Genomic DNA, 20,405 nt, shown 5'->3' with positions numbered 1-20,405 from the left:
TATGGTTTTTTTGGACCTTTGGCATTTAAAATTTTTAATTATTCTAAGCTCTGAAGGAATGGAAAGGCTGCAGGAGAGAACATGTAAGGATCATTAGATCCAAAGTTTCCTATTATAAAAGGAAACAGAAGGTCAACAATAGTTAATTCACCACGTTCAAGTTAAAAACTCTTTAGAAATAACATAAACTCATGTGTCGCTAACATAAAGCAAGGTCCCCTTTTCTGTGCCCTGAGATACAATAAAGATGCTAGAAAAAGTGAGAAACAGCAGGAGGGAAAATCACAACTTGTTTTTTTTTTTTTTAAAGTTTAACAGTGATTATATTTTTACATTTTTATCTGAATATAAGTTGTCAAAAGGAAAGTCTTAGATTCTTACATGGAATCTGTGTGTTTCCATTTATATCACATTCTGAAAATGACAGACTCAACATCACAGAGTGGGGAACAGATGAGCCGTCTCCACTGCCTCAGTTTGAAGCTTTGTGTGTGGTGTGACGTCTGGGATTTTCCTGTCCTCTTTATGAAGTGGCCTTCTTTGTCCCTGGTGACGTTCTGTCTGTCACTTGACAGCCGCCGCTCCCTTGATGAGCCTCAGCGTGATGTGCGCAGCGCAGCTTCCTTCTTGTGCTTTGAGTCTGCTCGGGTCTCCTGTCAGGCCGCGTGTAGTTCGTGCCTGGCTGTTGGATCCGTCTGCATTTTCTGCACCCTGATTACGGCAGGGCTCTGTTGAGTCTCTTAGCTTACTGTTTGTTCTTGGTACCCTATTTCTCTCTTCCTGCCTTCTTTTGGACGATTTTTCCTGATTCTGTTTCTTCTGCTTTGTTGGCTTTTATTATTCACATCATTTTTTACAGTTTTAGTGACTACCTTGGAGTTTATTGTACAAAATATAAGTGTCACATCTGCCTTCAAGTGATATTACACCACTTCACAGTCAGTGCAGGAAATCTGAAGTACTGTACTTACATTTCAGCCTTTGTGCTATTGGTGTCATTCATTTTATTTACACGTGTTATAAACCCCACACTAAATTATTATTTTTATTTAGTTAATGGTTTAGTTAATAAGAAAAGCTGGTATTTATTTACTGCTGCAGTCACCATCCCCTGTCCCTGGCTCCTGTCTGTCCGTGTTTGCATACATCCTCCCACACCGCCTGCCGCAAGGACTTTGGTGTCTCTCTCCAGGGTCTGTGGCTGATTACACTTTCATTTTTCTGTGGGATGTGGCGTTTTGTTTTCTTTCATTGCTTTAAAGATGACTCCTCACTGCCTCTGGGCTGCATTCTTTTCGTAAGAAACTTGCTGTTGCCCTTAACTTTGTTCTTTTGTACATGCTGTGTCTTTTTTTCTGCCCACTTTTAAGAGTTTCTTCTTGGTACTGATTTGAGCTATTCATTATGAGGTACAGTTTAATTCCTGGTTGTTAAGGTGCTTTGGGTTCATTGGGCTGCTTGGATGTGGGGGTTTATAGTTTCCATCAAATTTGAAAACATTTCAAACATTTTTTTTCAAATTTTGTTTTCTCTTCTCCCTTTTGAGAACTCCGATTATATGTACATTAGAATGCTTGAAATTGTCCCATAGTGGACTGATGCTCTTTTTTCTTCCTAAGTTTTCTCCTTCCTCTGTGTTTTCATGTTATGTCTTCAAGTGCGTTAATCTATTCTTTCGCCATTGATTCTGCCCAGTGTGTGTTTCATCCCTGTTAACACCACACTGTGACCAACAGAGCTGACTGGCCGCACTCAGCTCTAGAAATTCAGTTTGGGTCTTTGAAAACAAAATCTGTCTCTATTTAACTTTTTGTCCTTGAGGAATAATATTCCTCTTTCAATGATTGATTTATTCTTTCTCACTATGGGCCATATTTTTCAGCTTCTTTGAAGGCCTAGTAGTATTTGATTAGCTGCCAGACCCTGAATTTACCTTTTCTGGTGATAAATATTTTCATATTCCTGTAAATATTATTGAACTTCATTCTGGTTGAAAGCGGAAATCTCAAAACTAGGGGTAATTTTTCCTTATATATTTAATGTTACTATTAGTTTAAGAAAATAGTTGTATTTTAGCCATTGATGTGTAAACCAATTTCTGAACATGCTTATTGTATTTAAGTTGAAGATCTGAAGTGACGGCATAGAAAATAATAGAGAGGAAATAATACAGAAGAACAAAGGCTTTTTATTTTGTTCTTTTGGTGAATTGTTACCGTGCTCCCTGACTTCACTCCTTTTGGAGAGAGATGTTGTAAAAGAGTTCTATGAATATGCCACTCGAAGCGCATGGAGGTTGTGTCTAGGAGATTAAAACTTAGCGTGGTCAAGCATTGCCGAGCAAACGTAATGAGGAGACTTACCTTACTAGATACTGAACTTAAGTCTATAGTAATTGAAATAGTGAGGTAGTGATGCTAATATAGACAGCTTAGTGGATCAAGGTGGAATGTCCACAAACTCATAAACATGTTTTAACTATTTAGCACAAAGGTGATATTTCAGGGATGAGTTATTTAGGAGGTGATATTGGTACAATTGGCCAAGAAAAAAGATAAAGTTAGACTTCTTGCCTATGTCTTACACCCACTTATATTCCAGACAGGTTAAAGTTATAATTTTAAAGTGGTGGAAAAGAACACAGGCACTTCCCGTGATCTTGAAGAAGGGAAGGCCTTTCTGAGTATGGCACAAAGGGTATAACCACAATGAAAAATAGTGGCAAGATTTCACAAAGATTTATGTGTTTTATTTGGCCAAAACTAATCATTATATACAGTTAAAAACAAAGTTGATATCCCTACTGTATAAACACTCATAAACCAGTTTAGAAAAAGATGAATATCCTAGAAAAATGATCAAAGGATATGATTAAGTAATCACAGTTGGGGTAAAAAATATAAGTATCCAGTAAATATTTATCTTTAAAATGTTCTACGTAAGAGTAGCAGTTAAAAATAATAATACTAGTAATAACAGCTATCATTTATTTTACATTTCTGTTTACCTGATTATGCTAAATGCTTTGAACAGATTAGCTAATTTAATCCTTTGAAAAGCAAGGATACTATTATATAATTTTATAAATGATATTTGAGACAAGAGATTAGGACTTTTGCCCAAAGTGGCAAAGATACCAGTGGTTGAGCCAAGATTTATAACCCAAGTTATCTTGACTCCAGACCCCTGCTTTTCATCTTCTCACAGAAATTAATTAAAACTACCTGAAATTCTGCTGCAACTTACAGAGAGATTGATAGTTTGCTCAAGATCACACAGCTTCTGGTAAACGGAATTAAAAATTTTAGACAAGAGGTCCAGCACTCTGGGAGGCCAAGGTAGGTGGATTGCTTGAGCTCCCACTTCGAGATCAGCCTGAGCAACAGTGAGACCCTGTCTCTGCTAAAAGTAGGAAAACTAGCCAGGCGTTGTGGCGGGCGCCTGTCATCCCAGCTACTCAGGAGGCTGAGTTCAGGAGTTTGAGGTTGCTGTGAGTTGTGATGCCACGGCACTATACCCAGGGCGACAAAGTGGGACTCTGTCTGGAAAAATAAAATTAAAATAAAATAAATAAATTTATTTTTAAAAATTTAGAAAGAGATATCATGTAAGTATAAGAAAGGCAAATAAAGTACATAAAGTAAACAACAAACCGAGTATGTTCTAATTTTACAAATTCACTGTTTGTTTTCAGAATATTTGAAGGATGCTTCAAAGAAGATGAAACATGGGCTTATGTTTGTAAAACTGGTTAACCCATGTTCAGGTAAGTTTTCTCTTCTCTGATTACTTGACTGTTTTTAAAATACTGTGGCCCACATGGCAAGTGTATACACTTCCTTGCCTTTGTATCTTTGTTCTGAAAAGCTCTTAAGGCAGAGAGCATCATTAGGTGACAGAAAGAAGCTGCTGACTTTACTGGTCTTCCCACTTAATTCATTTGACCTAAACTTTTTTATTTCTTCTTATAATTTTAATACACAGAATTGTTAAATCATCAAAACAAAAAAGTAGCATGTTTGAATTCTCTCTGAAAACAGACTAATTTTCTTTTGACTTTATTAAGCCAACTTTTCTTATAGTAATTATCCAGCATTAGCCTCCATTTATATTCATTGTATGTTATAAAGTAAAATAACCAGAAGTTTAAAAAAAAAATAACCAGAATAGAAGGCTTTTACTTGACATGCCAAGATTACGATGAGTTTCATTTTCAGCTGTACTTTCCTTATTTTGTTCTGACAAACAGTGACACATTTTAAAGCGTTGTATAGTGAAGCGATTCGTATTTTATTGGAAAATAATTTTATTTTAACTTTATATTCAGTGCATTTTCGGTTTTATCTTCTAATTTTTTAGGTAAAAATATGCCCTAAATATGTAGTTACATTGATATTTATGTGGTATAGTTTTTCCATTAATTTATGAGGTTTGAGTGGATACAAGAGTTCAGCAAACTGGAGCTTTGTCTTGGTGATAACAGTGACGGGGAGTGGGGGACTGTGGGTGGTGCCCACTGTTGGAGAGACACATGCATCAGAAAAGGAGAGAGGAAGAACATTTCTCTGGGGTTATTGTCATCAAAATGAAATTGAATGTATTTGGAAATCTTACTTATACAGAAGACTAAGTTGAGATGAGAAATATTTCTTCAAGAGAAATTTTAGATAGTGGTAAAGTTTCTAAAGCATTGAACACAAGTATAGGTACAAAAGAATGCCAGACTGCTTTTAAAATTTGTTTTATCTAACTGCCCACAGACTCTGAGGAGCAGCTGTTTCTATTTGCAACATTGGCATTGGAAAAATAAAGGCCGGTGTTTGCCGAGTACTTGCTGTGTGCCAAGTACATTTTTAGGAAATTTACATGTATTCTTTTTTTAATACTTACAAAACCCCTATGAACTAGGCTCATTATCGTCCCCTTTTACAGATATGGAAACAGAGACACACAGAGATTTATGTAGCTTCTCCAAGGATGCGTGCCCAGCATGTGTAGGAATGGATCCAGACTCAGCTTCCTTGATGCCAGAGACTGTGCTGTGCTTAAAGTAAAATGTTTATGAGTTGACAGGATAAAACATGCAGACGTGCCTGGCTTTCACGCTCTCCTGCCCACCTACCCCCATTTTCTTTTAAAGAAAGGGAAACATTCATCCATTCAAGTGGAGTTTTTTGTTTTTTTTTTGGGGGGGGGGGTTGTTTTTGTTCGTTTGTTTGCAGTTTTTGGCTAGGGCTGGGTTTGAACCTGCCACCTCCGGCATATGAGGCCTGTCCTCTACTCCCTTGAGCCACAGGCGCCGCCCAAGTGGAGTTTTATAAACGCCCTGTGGACTGAAGCGTGGCCTGGCCTTTCCCATTAGGGTTGGCCTGTGGGTCCGTGGGTGTGGTACCTGTCTCAGCCCCTGTGTATGGGGAACCACACCTCACTCTGGGCAGAGGACCTGCATGCCAGCTGTGATCGTCTGGCTGGCCTGGTAGGATTTGATGGCTTGGGAATGGGTTCCTCTCCTGATATGATGGGGCCCTCAATGAGAGGCTTTAAGATAGCCATTAAGTAGCCATTAAGATAAACGACTTGCACTTTTTAAATTTGCTGGCCTAAGTTCAGTGAGGAGGATTTTAGAGCTGGAAACAGACATCTGTGCGTGCTAGCTGTCAGCTTTCCTTGGACTCGGCGTGCATGGATATGTGCGTGTCTGTGTGTGCGTTGGGAACGCTCCTCAGCACTACTGACCATCTCCTATTTGTATCTGTGTATATGAAAACTTACAACTAAAACCTGGGTTTGTCTTAACAGGGGAAGGAGCCATTTACTTGTTCGATATGTATCTACAACAGCTGTTTGAAGTAAAAGTTTTCAAGGAAAAACACCATTCTTGGTTTATAAATCAATCAGTTCAATCTGGTAGGTGACTAGTGTCTGTATTTCCAATAGAGTAGAACCTCTGTAAGTTGACCCCCAAGGGACTGAAACAGACCACTCAGCACACGGAGGTGGTCAGCGTAAGGGACTAGCTACCATGTTGCAAGGACATGTGGTGTGTGTCCGGTCTGTGCACATTAGGTCAGCTACCGAGGGGTCGGTGCAGGAGCAGGTCAGCTGGGAGAGCACTGCATATACCCCAGCTTTTCCACCCTTGATGGGCTGTGGGGCTGTCCCTGGTTTGGAGTCTGGTCAGTGGGTTAGCCTTCCTTGGCATCTGAGCAGGTTTAATTCAGGATGAAGGAAAAGTAATTTGAGCACCAACTTCAGGTAGTTCACTGTGTGTCTTCATTGGTAGTGAATTTTAAACTTACACCTCTAATTTGTCTCCTAACACTGACACGTCCTTGGTCAGAAGTTAGATTACTTTGGTGCCATGGAATGCTCATTGTTTTAGCCTGGAAACTCTTTAGAGGATCTTCAAGTTTTTAACATCTTATTTCCTTGAAGCTGGATACTGATATGGCTTCTGAAATAGACTAGAACATAAACAAAGAGTTTGATGAAAAGCTCTGTCACGCGCACACTCCACCACTGCCCGAGTTCTGTATCTTTAGTGTTCTCTTGATTTGGGGGCACTGCTGATGAAGAGGAGAAAACGATCTTCAGAAACCCGTGTTCTGCCTCATGTTCTGGGGCTTTTGGGAGGAGGGGGAAGTCGGTGGATATTTGAAGTGCTCTGTACCCCTCTGCCCATAGGCCACAGAGGGACAGTGTGCAGCTTCCCACGGCTTCACCCTCAGGCACAGGAGTTTACGTTTTCCCTTAGCTTTACAGATAGACTGTCTGGGTTTCCTCATGTTTGATGGATCCCCCATCTGTCTATTCTTCTCCTTGACCCTTACTCTTTTCAGGGGTGGCGAGGCGTTGTTAAAACTTATTTCTATCGAGGAGAGATGGAGAGTTACAGATCAGTGTCGGTGTGTTGGCCGTCTGCCCCACCCAGGAACGGGAAGCCCTGTGGGGTGAAGTCCCCTGGAGCACGTTCTCCCTTTTGAGGGAATCACATAGAAGAGCTTCTGGGTTTGAGATTTCACATATATTTTTCTTTTCTTTTTTCTTTCTTTCTTTTTTTTTGGAAACAGTGAGACAGTCTAACTCTGTTGCCCTGAGTGGAGTGGCCGTGGCATCATAGCTCATAGCAACTTCAAAGTCCTGGGCTCAAGCAAGCCTTTTGCCTCAGCCTCCCAAGTAGCTGGAACTCCAGGCACCTGCCACAATGCCCAGCTAGTTTTTCTATTTTTAGTAGAGATGGGGTCTTGCTCTTGCTCAGGCTGGTCTCAAACTCCCAGGCTCAAGTGATCCACCTGTCTTGGCCTCCCAGAGTGCTAGGATTCTCCAACAAGTGGTTTTCACACTGAGGGTAAGATGAAATATTCAGACCGTGTGTTTGATCTGCAGGAGGTGCTCTGCACTTCACCACCCCCGTGGACCCTCTGTTCCTGCTTCTGCACTATCTCACCAAGGCTGGGAAGGAGGTAAGTGTCCTGAGTGGGGCTTATGCACCGAGGAAGCCCAGCAGCCTTTGCTTCATCTTCTCCCTCTCCTTTTAATGGTCCAAATGTAGATTCAGCACACTGGAGGTTTAATGTGGTGATGGTGAGAGATGTGTGTTGTAACCGCATGTCTGGGTCGCAGCACTGTCCCACGGCCTGCGGGGCAGCACCTCAGCTGTGACCCCGTTTGGCCCCACTTGCCCGTGACCGCCACGTCTGGGTCGCAGCACCGTCACATGGCCAGTGGACCTTCTTAGTGACAAGCTGTGGAATTGATGAACTGGGGGCATCTGGTAGAAGCTTTTTAATGGGAAGGCACCGGTGAGACCTAAGAAGTCCTACCTGTGATACCAGAAAAGATAGCATTTGCCAGTAGTCTGATTTCATCCAAAACTTCTGAAACCTTTTGTTTTTAGGATACTTTTACAATTGTAAGTGTTCCAAAGAACTTGCGTTTCTGGGGATTCTATCAGTATTTCCTGTTAGAAATTAAAACAGAGAAATTTAAAAATAATTATATTTACTAAAGGTTAAAAATAATAAGGCTCTTAGGTGTTAGCATAAATAATACATTTTTAATGAAACAATGTAATGAGGCATACAGCATCCATTTATATTTCTGCAAATCTCCTTAACGTTTGAGTAAAGACGACACAGCTACATTCTCATCTGATTCAGCACTCGGCCTGTTTCCATGTATTGTTTCGGTAGGAGTATATGAAAACCATGTGATGTCATACATGTATGTAGTCAGAGGAATAAGGACAGTGGCAGCTTCATCAGACAGCTGTGGGTGCCCCTCCCTGGTACTACTTCAGAAGCAACAAGGGAAGTTTACCCAAGGTCAGCTGCAGTGTGGCATCTGAAACCTCAGCAGGGCTCTGTTGCACTATAATCCATTGGTCTGTCTTGTACTAAAAATGGATCTGTCTGTCCACATGTGACTTTGTAACAGCTTGCTTTGGTCATTTGGAAAAGTTGGTCCCCTGAGTTGTGCAGATCTTCCAGATGTTGACACATCCCCTTTTATACACATCCCACCACTGATCTCATAAGAAAGCTCTTTAAGTGTTGGGAAGCTGTCATACAATATAAAAAATTGCAAATTTTTTGCAATTCTGAGTTTTGCTTGAAAGCTCCAATTTTATCATTGGCTTCAAATGCTGTCAGTCTTTCCCCGGAAAAGACAAGCTCACTTTATGCACATTCTGCCTGATACCCAAATCTCAATAACCATTATTCCCAGTGGGTTTTTCAGGTAAAAATGATATCCAGAAAAAGTGACTAGTTCTGCTGGCGCCTCAGACCACCAGACCAGGGCTCTTCCCAGACAGCCCAGTGTGTGTCTATCACAGCACGCCAGGCCCATCACGGAGCGTCTGCACAGCTGTGCTCAGGGATCAAGACTGAAGTAAAAGTAATTGCTTTTTTTACTCGTTCAAGATATTCTTGAATGAAACTGGCATTTTTTTTAACTGCAATTGCATGACAATCTCAATATGGCTTGGGAGATCTGTTCCTTATTCTCACTCTTTGAAGGAAAAGAGAACATTTAAACTGAGGCATTTCTCAGGCACTTGTTAACCTAACATACAGAAAGTAAGTATGACAAGCTGTTACACATGCTACCAAGGAACAAGAGGTGCGCACCCCTAAAACCCAAGAAAGGTGCATCTGCAGAAAGAAAACTGGCAGGTGTGGTTTCTGTCTCTTCAGGAGGAGTTTCCCTGGGACGGGAGTAGAGTGAGCTCAAAGTAGGGTATGGGCAAGGCCCTGTCCCCTTACAAAGTCTGGCATTTCACACTGGGGACATGTTGTTATAACTCCCCTCTCCCTGCAGCTAGTAAAGCTGAGAGAAGCACACCATGAAGGGCCGTGCTCTCAGTTCCCACGGTCTGCGCCCTGACCCGCTGGAGCAGGCCTCGTGCGTTCAGCTGGCTGACCCTGACCGGCCTGTCCCCAGCCTTCTGGGACTGCCCTCCAGCTATCTTTTCTTGTATTTCTTGTATTCTGGTCTGAACTGGGAAGCGTAGTCAGGCAGCTCTGACAGGAGTTAGGTTCAGTTTTGGTATTTTTCCTTGAGTGGTGGGTGCTCTGGAGTGGGGGGAGGGGCGGTGTGCAGTGGGTGCTCTGGAGTGGGGGGAGGGGCGGTGTGCGTCTGGCCAGGTCTGCACTGCTTCCCGCGCCCGCTCTGCTGCCCTGGCTGGTTCCTCTGCAGGGTGAACGGGTGGCAGCAGCCACAGACGCTCTCCAGCACCCCAGCCTGCTCTGCGGCGTCCAGTGCTATGCTATCTCTTCACTCCCTGTTTCATCTGACTGCTGGGCTAGATGAGGTGCCGTGGGAACCCAGTGCTCGAGAGAGCTTCCTGGGGGGGGAGCCGAGGGTCAGTCCCAGAGCAGGGGGTCCTCACAGGGAGCAGGCGGCTCCGGGCTAAGTGTAAAGACTTGGCCACAAGGTAATTTATCTTTCCCTCTTCTTTTTCTGGGTGAGTTGGTTGACTGCAATACTTGCCTTCTGAATAACTAAAGTAGTTTTCTTTCTTCCCCCAGGGAAAGTTTCAGCCCCTAGATCAAGTTGTGGTGGATGACGTATTTCCCAATTGCAGCTTATTGCTAAAACTTCCTGAACTTGAAAAATTACTTCGCCACGTGACAGAGGAAAAAGGTATAATCTTCACAGTGAGGCTTTCGGGCTTGCTGGACAGGCAGGGCCTCTGTCTGAGACTGCGGCTGTATAAAGGCCACTGAGTGTCACGCTTACTCTGTGTCCCTGGGAAGCCGGCATTCAGATGCTCTTCTAGTCTTTGGAACCACAACTGGTAAAATCTAGCGCCTGCCTCCGATGGGTCAGGAACCGCAGGGCAGGGCTTTAGTCTCTGCTCCTCTGAACTGGGTCTGTGACTTTAGGCAAGTTACTTGGATGCCTTCAGCCTCAGCTTTCTCATCTGTAAAACTATGTAAAACCTATTCCTTAGTTGATACAAGAAACATTTATTGAACATCTACCAGGAAGCGTGTGTTGCACCTTAGTGCTAAGTCTGAACATTCACAGGTGAGACATTGTCCTTTTCTTCACTTTGCTGAGTCTGAAGAAGGCCTGTGACAACTCAGGCAGTCGGTGACAGTGGGAGTGAACCCTGGGTTTTTTGGCAGGGAGCGTGTAGATAATGAGCATGGTAATGTATTGTTCTCCTGGGGGAAATGACCTCTCTGTGGAGTTCTGAAGGATAAATCAGAGTTTCAAATATATGGAAAAGTTTGTCATAATGTTTAGCAAGTTCCAAAGAGTTCAGTATATAGGATGCTGGGGAGCACTTTAGGTTGGTAAAGAGTCACACGGGAATGTTGGGAGAGGCCCGGATGGCTTGGACTTTATCTAACGGTAGTGGAGTGACTGTGAAGTTGGAAGCGTGGGAGTGTTATAGTGTGGAAAATATATTCAGGAAGTTAAGGCCAGGTTGCCATGACCTAGACAGGAGATCATGGTAGCCTGAGCCCAGGAAATGGAGCCAGAAGGAGGTGGCCGTTCACAGGTAGAAATAAGCACATGTGGTAGTTGGCTGGTGTCAGGGATGGCTTCTGGGTTCTTGCCTGACCCCCAGGATGTGTACTGAAACGAATGCCACCTGACACTCACCTCTTCCCTGCCTGAGCCTGCTGCGCCTGCCCACAGCCTCCTGCTGATCCTGCCTATGCCTCCTGCCCTGGCTTTCCTGCTGTGGGAGCAGCAGGCTTGGACAGTAGAAAGGCGAGTGTTAGGTAGCATGCATTTTCTTTTATTGGAGAGGGAAGTGAGGTGGTATGTGTGAATGTGTTTGACAGGTTTGAAACACTACACAAACTTAGCAGCAGTCAGAAGACCATCCAAGTAGCTTTGGGGTTAAAATGGAAACAAGTGTGGGAACCAGAACAACAGGCTGATAAGCTGTGCCTGTTTGGGGTCATGGATGGTTTGACCAACTACGACAGTTCTTCTGGGACCAAGTGAGTTGTGATTCCAAGAAGCGCGAGCTTCTGGCGGAAAAAAGGGAACCTCGTCTACTGTCTTTCATTTGTGAGGGGTCTGCAGATTTGTACTTGGCCACATGTGGAGCTCCAGTGTGGACCAAAGGTCTACCAGACGCATCCCAGACTGTCTCCCGGACGCTGAGCTGGGCACAGTACCACAGTCCTTTTGTGGGTGATGAATGAAGTAGCCCATAACCATTTCTGAAAACTAAAATAATAAAGAATAATTTGTAAGTTATTGTGATATTGGTCAGTGTGAGTTGAAAATGCACCTCACTGGTCATCCAGAATTCTGCCATTAGCTGTATGAGAATAGTCGCCTTAAAGCAGAGCTAGAAACCAAGACTCAGACAGTGTCAGGCCTCAGCACCTGTCTGCTCATTGTTGGCATCAGAGAGTTAGAACTGCTCCCTCATCCCTTCCTTCCTGCAGACCAATCCCCTTCTGCCCAGTCTCCTTTACATCTCAACGTTGCCTAACTTTTGGAAGTTCTGCACATCCATTTTCAAAGCATCTATGTGATCACCCATTAAATTTGCCAAATGTATAAAACCTTACACCTCAAACTTTTCCTTCTTTAAACAGTTCCACATTACAAGAGGCTTTGGCCCTTGACCCAAAACATAAATATGTGAAACATTGTTCTTAGTATAAGGTTTGTGCAGAGGTCAGCGTACTGTGAGGGACACGTTTCCCATGAAGAGCCACAGGCTAATGTTAAGCATTGGAGATTTACAATTAGCTCTGAGAGGCTGACAAGCAGGACGGGTGCTGGACACGCCCTTCCAAGACAGCAGAACACGCAGGCTTCTCGTTTGATGTCCACAGTTTAATCCTCATAGCAAGCCCCTTTGATTGTGGTTATAACCCACATTTTCACACATGAGGAAAATGAGGCTCAAAGATGTGTGTAAGTAACTTGACTGATATCAGAGAACTCAAAGGACCAGGGCCAAAGCCCCTGTCTGGCTGACGGCTCTTTCTTCTTCTTTCTTCTTAAAGCTGTGTGACACTTCCAGAATACTCAGTTAGGGAGCTTTTAAGTGGCATGTCATGAAAAAGTGGAAACTTGATATGTTTGCTTTTAACCTTATATATCCTCCCTTAAAAATCTGTCTTTCTGTGGCAAAAAGAGAGTGACAGGAAAGGAGAGAGAAAACTTCTGTGTCTTCAGGAACACACCACTCCCCGTGGTGGCTTCCCCGCTCCCAGGCCCTGTGTGACCCTGCGTGTCACCTTTCAGTGATTGTAGTGGGTACTAGCTGCTCATTTGTATTTGGTTTATTTTCCATTTATAAATCAGCGTTTGGCTCCACTCTTTGTAGCTTCTAGATTTTTAAGTAAGGAACAAGGAGGACTACTACAGAGTGGTCATTTAACATCCGTGATGGGAACAAAGGAAGAGCAGAACGTTGGGAACTTTTCAACTTCCACCCTCCACGGGACGGTGTAGATGGGGTGACCCCAGCCAGCTGCTTCGGCACTAAACTCCAGACGTGGTCCTGAACTTCTGTGGTTTAAAGGCCCGGCTTAGCCTGCGAGGTTTGGGAGCGCCCTCCCGTCCTGCCTTCTCCCTGCTGTACAACCCCAACCGTGGCTGTTTGCACCCTGAACGATGATGGCGGCAACCTTAGCCTGCCTGCTTTATTAGCAGAGTAAATAATGTGTCTCTTATTTGCTAGCTCGGGGCCTCGGAGCACACTTCTTGCCAAAGCAGCTCACGTTCAGCAGAGAGACGGCATGGGAAAGGACTAATAAAGAATCACGAGCTCTGTCTCAAACGTAACACTCTGTTTTGTGTTGCAAGCGAAAGCTGCACTGTGCTGTCTGAGATGATTAACAGGAAGAGCCAGGAAATGTACCTGATTGAAATACCCCAAGTACAGTCGCCAAGTTCTTTCCCCAGGAGGCAGCGCAGCAAAGACAGACCATATGAGCTTCGGTCATGGAAAACACCGAGAGCGTAGAGTGCAAATGTGCTCTCGGCAGTTTGTTCAACAATCCATCAGGGAAATTCAAGTTTGTGAACTGATTACCCAGTTGTTGAGCGTGGTATTTTGTTGTTGACTCACTTTTATTCCATCTTATTTTGTAAACCCAGTCTTTCCAGATGTTTGAACCAGTTTTATAGGCACTGGGCACAAGAGGGAAAAAACATTTCCAGCATATGCACACATTCTCTAACACTCGAACGCTCACAGTATTAAAGTCAGGATGGAAATGGACGTGCTATGGTCGTTTTCATAATTGTAGGTAGTCTGTGGCCTCATGGATATTTTAAATTTTTGAGCTCTTTGAAATTTGTAAATTTAAAAATTAAGAAGCCATTTATATACTGGGTCCTTGTATAGAATTCTGGAATATAGTGATCATCTTGTCTAGTGAGTGTTTAATTTATAAATAAATTTATAACTTTAAAACTTTGTAGAAAGAGAATTCCAGGCCCAGCTGGCTCCACTGGTGAATTCTACTACCCTTTAAGAAAGAAATAATACTCAGTGAAATAATACTCAATTCACATTCTTTCAGAAAATGGATGAAGGAGGACTGTTTCCTGACTGGTTTTATGAAATCAGAATTGCCCCAAAACCAAAATAAAAATTATTACTAAAGGAAACTAGGCCAATATTTCTTATATCATAGATTAAAAAATGTTTAACAACATGAGAGAAATGCGAATATATAAAAATCAAATATGTAAAACCCAAGTGGAATTTTTTATAGGAATGCAAAGTTGACTGAGCATTAGAAAATCAATTAGTATAATTTATGGTATTTACACATTACAGAAGGAAAACTGTATGATCACTCACTCGATAGAGAAAAGGCATTTGACAAAATTCAGTCACGTTACAAATTCTTAGCAAATCAGGAACGGAAGAGAACTTCCTCACAGCAGTCATCAACTTTATTGGAAAGACTGAACACTGCTGTTCCCAGGACTGGACCGCAGCAGGAGTGTCTGCTCTCCCCACTTCTGTGCACCGTTGTAGTAGAATTTCTAGCTGGTTTAATCAGGCGAGAACAAGAGATAAAAGGCAGGAAGGTTGGAAAGTTAGTAGTGTAGCTAGCTGTCTTCTTTCATAGACAGTGTTGTCATGCTTATAGAAAATCCAAAGGAATCTATAAAAGAAGTTACTAGAAACTAAGAAGGTTTCAAGATACAAGGTCAGTAAGTTGTGTGTCTGTGTACTGGCAGTGAACAACTGGGTAATGGAATAAAAACATACCATTTATATTGTCATCAGAAACCATGAAGTTCTAGGGATAAATGTGACTTAATATGTCCAAGACCGGTATTCTGAGTGTTTAAAACATTTCTGAGAGAAATCGAAGAAAAATTAAATAGGGAGAAATACGTTCATTGCTGGGAAGATACAATATTATTAAAGTATGCATTCTTCCCCAGATTTTTCTAAATTTGGTATTGGCATAAGGATAAATATGTCAGTAAATGGAATAGAATAAAGAATCCAGACATGGACCCATGTGATCAATTGGTTGTTTTTTTTTTGTTTTTTTGGTTAAGATAACTCAATAGAAAAATGGATAATCTCCACAAATGCTGAAGGAAGAATTTGATATCCATGTGATAATGAACATCATTCCTCACCTCACACTCAGAAAAATTAGCACAAAATGGATCACTAACTTAAATTCAAAAATCAAATCTATTGAACTTCTTTAAGAAAGCACAGGATAAAGTCTCTATTGCCCTTGGGGAACAGGCAGAGATTTCTTAGGACATAAAACCCACTGACCATAAAAAACATTATAAATTACATTTCATCAATTGTCTTCCACTTTTGAAAGACACTATTAAAGAAAAAGGAAAATTTTGTGTGCCTGGCTGGTGGACGCATAAAATGGTATAACCACTTGGCCGATTTTTACGATTCAGGGATTCTCCTATTTATCCAAGACTTAGGGAAACATAGGTCCATGCAAAGACTTGTGCAAAAATGTTCAAATCAACCTTTTTTTCCCTCTTGGCAAGTTTTTCAAAATAGGTGAAAATTGGAAACAACATAAACACCCTTTAGTAGGTGGATCGGTAAAAAAATGTGGTATTTCTATACCTAGGGTGTTACTCCCCAATATGGAAGAAGGTACTACAACAAAATAGAGAGGTCTCACAGAAATTATGCTGAGCAAAGGAAGATGGAAACAAAAAAAGCACATATGATGTCGTTTAATTTCTATGAGTTCTAAAATAAAGCAAGAACTCATTTATAGGGGAGGATCGTGGGTGGCTACCTGAGGTGTGGGTAAGGGTGAGAGAATTAAGGTTCAAGGGCACATAAGGGTTCGAGTGCATTTTAGGGGGTTGTGATTATGTGATTGCATATATTTCTCCAAACTCCTCAAACTATATTAAAATGGGTGTGTTAATTATATGAACATTATACCTAAATAAAGTTGGGGTTTTTTTTTAGAAAAATGAAGTAATTACAGATCTAGCACTGGAAGCCAAGCCTCCTAATTTCTAACACTGTTTTTTTCCATCCCCCTCCCCTGAGATAATGTTGGCTTTTTTCCTCTCCCCTCCCATCTCCCATGGGATTGAGTGATGGAGTGTGGGGGGCGAGCAGGAGTGAGCATTGGGTTCAAGTGAGGTTCCTCCTCGGAAACCAGGAGAATGGTGTGAGAGGAAGATGGCGATTTAGTCTTAGACACACAGAGCCTCAACTCAGGGCGCTGGGCCCCCAGTTGCTTTGTTTGGCCTGGCCAAGCCAAGATGAGGTCAGCCCAGGGGAAAGATGCAGTTGGCCTTGGCATAGGGCAAAGCAGAGCCAGAAAAAGAGTTGGAGGAGTGTCATCAGAGACATAGGAAAACTAAAAGAAAGCAGTTTTATGGATGCCACGAATAAGAGGTTTTTCCCACAAAAAACAGGGTGGTCAGACGTACAGAGGAGGGTGTGGGCCCTATGGGTCTTGGCAAGGTGGACACAGAGCTGCTGCTGTGTCCTCAGTGACTGGGCAGTTAAGGTGGACACGGAGCCGCAGCTGTGGAGTCAACCTGGGCAGGGACCCGGTGCTGCTGCTATGTCCTCAGTGACTCTGGGCAGTTAAGGTGGACACGGAGCCGCAGCTGTGGAGTCAGCCTGGGCAGGGACCCGGCGCTGCTGCTGTGTCCTCAGTGACTCTGGGCAGCTAATTTACTTAATGTCACTCAAACCCGGTGTTTTGAGATGGAGACAAGTAATGATTTTCTCCTGATTCTGAGATTTATTCTGACCGCTCAGTGAGGAAATGTATGTAATGAACTTGTCACAGGCCTGAATAAGCATTAGTTTCTGGTGCTGTTATTAGCAAATCATCATTTTCATCAGGTTTTCTTCATATTAAGTATTTGCTGAGTGGCAAGTGTGGTACTGTGGGATTCCCATGGATCATTTCCGTTCAAGCCAACACAGCCCAGTAAGGAAACCCTCATTTATCCGCAGGGAAGCAGGCTTCCAGAGTGCAGTGGCAGCCGTGGTGACGGGGCACTGGGGCTCAGTGTGTTTCCCACCTCTTCCATGGAGAGAGAGGAGAGGCCTGCCTTGGGGGCTTGGGGAGTGGGAGGCAGGAAGGAGGCCTGGCCGGCTGTAGTCATTGTTTTTTTTACAAAGTATGGAGGTAAAGGCGAGACGGAGATGACAGCAAAGTCTAGGATTTCGTAGTAGAAACTTGAGCCCTGATCCTTTTTTTTGAGATTCTTAAATCTTGGACAATGAGCAGAACTTCTCACAACCATGTCACAGCATACATTTATTGAGTGATCGCTGTGTGCTCTGAAAATCCCCCTGATTTATACATAGGCTGGGACATCATTGCCAAGGAGATTGAGGACATTCTCTTTGCTGTTGTGTGTCCAGGCGGTCACACGACACCTGGGCGTCCTCACAGGCCTGACAGTGCACCAGTGGCTGCTGTCTCCCCTCTGCCACTGCAGGGACACATCACGAGGAGGCGCTGCAGACTCCCTCCGCCCCACCACACATACACACACACACCTTGCCCATGCTACTGACAGCCTTCAGCTAAAGGCTGAGACTCAGAGGAAATGCACAGGAACTAGGGCCAGGGACCTCCCAGGTCCTCTCCTGAACAGTGCATTTAACAGAAAATTACCCCTGAATAAGCAGTTTCTATTCCCCACCATGTTACGGAGGGGAGGAAAAAGCCTCTTCGTATGTGACTGAGTTTACATCTGGCCTAAGCGTTTCCAGTTTGTACTCCTGCGTGGGGTTAGGGGGGCAGTAGGCGTGCTGACCTCCTAACTGTACACAAGGGGAGACCCAGGAGCGCAAGTCTGCACAGAAGTCATGGCTAGATGCCATGGAGTATGGGGAGTGGGGGTTAGGAGGGAAAATGTAGCTTTTAAGGGGAGATTTTTATGCCCATAAAGGGCCAGGTTGAGCCTATCATAAATCTATATTCTGAAAAAGCTATGATTATATTGGTAATACATTAAAAGATAAATGTATCTTCTCTTTTATGTTCCAGTCATCCCACCAGGGCAATACTGGTAGGTGAGATTTTTTTGTTGAGTATCTGTGGTGGACGCCAAAGGCACCTGCCTTTAGTCTTAGTTTTTTTCCTTTGTATTTCCATATTTGCATTAGAGAAGAAGTCTTTCATTCAAACTTGAGTGAGCTTAAAGTTATTTAGAAAATGAAGATTACTTAGCATGCTAGTTTGCTGAATTTAAAACATTTTTCTTTGTACAGAATTCTCATTCATTTAGGTTCACATGACTCCAGGGATTTTCTTAAGTATGCTTTCAGGTTGATGAGTTATACTTTTCAAGAATGTAAACAATTTTGAAGTATTGTTACTTTGCATACGTTAGAATCTTATGAGATTTTTCTTTTTGTTTAATTCATTGTATTGGCTCTTTTTTCTCTTTTAATCCAGAAATAACCAACAAGAAATACTACAAGTATAGCAAAGAGAAGACTTTAAAGTGGCTGGAAAAAAAGGTATAGTGCCTGGTGGCAAAAGAAAAAATTCTTTGCTCCTTTTTAAAAATCTTTAGAGAAAGCAGTAAGTCTGAATCCGACAACCATTCTGAAAAGAGGAACCTCGTGGAGAGCTGTCCAAGTGTGAGGAGGCATCTTTGATTTTGTATCCCCCTAACTAAGAATCTTGACCTAGAATAAGATCTGGGTGATGCTTCTCAAATCAGTTAGGTTGCAACTAGTGTTTTCTCTCGGAATGCAGAGGGATAGGATTAGGGTAGAACGTGTTAACACATAGCCCAGAGTGAGTTCAGGTATTAAGTATGCTCCTCTGAAATGTCTGTCTATATATGATACGTGTTCAAACATTGAGTTTTTGTGTAGTTCTTTTTTTTTTTTTTTTTTTTTTTTTGGCCGGGGCTAGGTTTGAACCTGCCACCTCTGGCATATGGGACCAGTGCCCTACTCCTTGAGCCACAAGCACCACCCTTCTGTGTAGTTCTTAATGTGGGTTGTTCAAACAAAAGAAAATGACCAAAAGCCACGGGTCTAAGGATAACATGTACTTTCACATTGTTTAAAAAATTTCACCAAACAAGTTCTATTAATGACAGAGTTTTTGTAAGGTCACTGGGTAGCATTAATAATAGCACTGTTTGGAAGAGTCTCATCTCTCTTATACATAAAAGCCACATTTGTCATACCACAGTATCAGGCACATTGGCTGCCTGGGACACTAGAAATAAGCCCTGTAAAATGAGTCAGACCCTAATGTGCAAAATAGAGAAAAGACCCACAAGGAGCTGTGTCACTTGTGTTGTAGTAATCTGTGTAGGCACGGGAAGAGTTAGACGCTGAGCAGGATCTTGGGTTTTGTTTTGTTTTGTTTTTTTGGGACAGAGTCTCTCTCTGTTGCCCTGGGTAGAGTGCTGTAGTGTCACAGCTCACAGCAACCTCAAACTCCTTGGTTCAAGTGATCCTCCTGCCTCAGCCTCCCAAGTAGCTAGAACTACAAGTGACCACCACAATACCTGGCTGGTTTTTCTATTTTAAGTAGAGATGGGGTCTTGCTCTTGTTCAGGCTGGTCCACCTGCTTTGGCCTCCCAGAGTGCTGTTGTTACAGGCATGAGCCTCTGCGCCTGGCCTAAAATCTTGATATTTAATTTTTGCTCTTAGCAAATGATGATGACATGAAGTTAAGTGAAGTTTTATTTATCATGTCTTCTAGGAAGTAGGAAATTTTTATTTAGTTTAGAAAATGTCTATGTATAAACTTCATGCTGGCTTCTGTTCTGAGGGCCTCATATATCCATATAAGCTCATTTAGCCCTCACCACAGTCCTATGAGGTGGGTGCTGTTTTTATCTGTTTCACAGAGAGTCCCACAGAGACGTTAAGTCAGCAGCCTGTAGCCCCAGAGTGAGAGCTCTCGGTTGCCACCGCGTGTTGCCCATGGGACTGTGAGGACTCAGAGTCGTGTGTTGGGGTCACCTAGAAATGTGGCCACCCAGCCTCTAGCACACAGGCAGCCACCTCTCCTCTGCTTGTGTCTGGCCAAGATATTTCCGAGTTGTCAAATACTTCTTCCCAGATTTTAAATGGTTCGAAGGCCATCTGGAAAGGCATGGATTTCTAAAGTGAAATTGAAAATGCCCTGCTTTTCCTCTCTTGGTTACTTTATAGGTTAATCAGACTGTGGTTGCACTAAAAACCAATAATGTAAATGTCAGCGCCCGGGTACTGTCGACTGCATTTTTCTCCAGTGATCAAGTTGCCAGTGACAAGGAAGGTAAGTAAATCGTTTCTTCAGAAATGATTTTTGTCTGGAGTCAGTTGCTTATGTGTAAAGACCTATTTTATGAGTTAAAAATCTTAATGTCACAGAAGCCACATATTCTTGCTTGTACCTCAGAGTAGATCTTCTACAAGTCATTGATACTTATTCATTCTGCAAATACATATTTTATA

At 42.7% G+C, this 20,405-nt stretch overlaps 1 protein-coding gene across 3 annotated transcripts in view; it reads left to right on the top strand.

Moving 5' to 3' along the window:
- Positions 1 to 20,405, top strand: part of RNASEH2B (ribonuclease H2 subunit B) — an 80,818-nt gene that overhangs the window by 22,975 nt on the left and 37,438 nt on the right. For all 3 annotated transcript variants that reach the window (XM_053563713.1, XM_053563715.1, XM_053563712.1), the window contains exons 2-7: positions 3,695 to 3,766; positions 5,800 to 5,907; positions 7,387 to 7,463; positions 10,032 to 10,146; positions 18,393 to 18,457; positions 20,121 to 20,226. In XM_053563713.1, coding sequence (XP_053419688.1) covers positions 3,695 to 3,766; positions 5,800 to 5,907; positions 7,387 to 7,463; positions 10,032 to 10,146; positions 18,393 to 18,457; positions 20,121 to 20,226 — 543 coding nt within the window. The remainder of the gene's footprint in view (positions 1 to 3,694; positions 3,767 to 5,799; positions 5,908 to 7,386; positions 7,464 to 10,031; positions 10,147 to 18,392; positions 18,458 to 20,120; positions 20,227 to 20,405) is intronic.

Source organism: Nycticebus coucang, chromosome 15 (assembly GCF_027406575.1).
Source record: "Nycticebus coucang isolate mNycCou1 chromosome 15, mNycCou1.pri, whole genome shotgun sequence".
NCBI classification, from domain to species: domain Eukaryota; kingdom Metazoa; phylum Chordata; class Mammalia; order Primates; family Lorisidae; genus Nycticebus; species Nycticebus coucang.
Note: the sequence above shows the minus strand (reverse complement) of the source record. Positions and strands in the feature narration are given on the sequence as shown.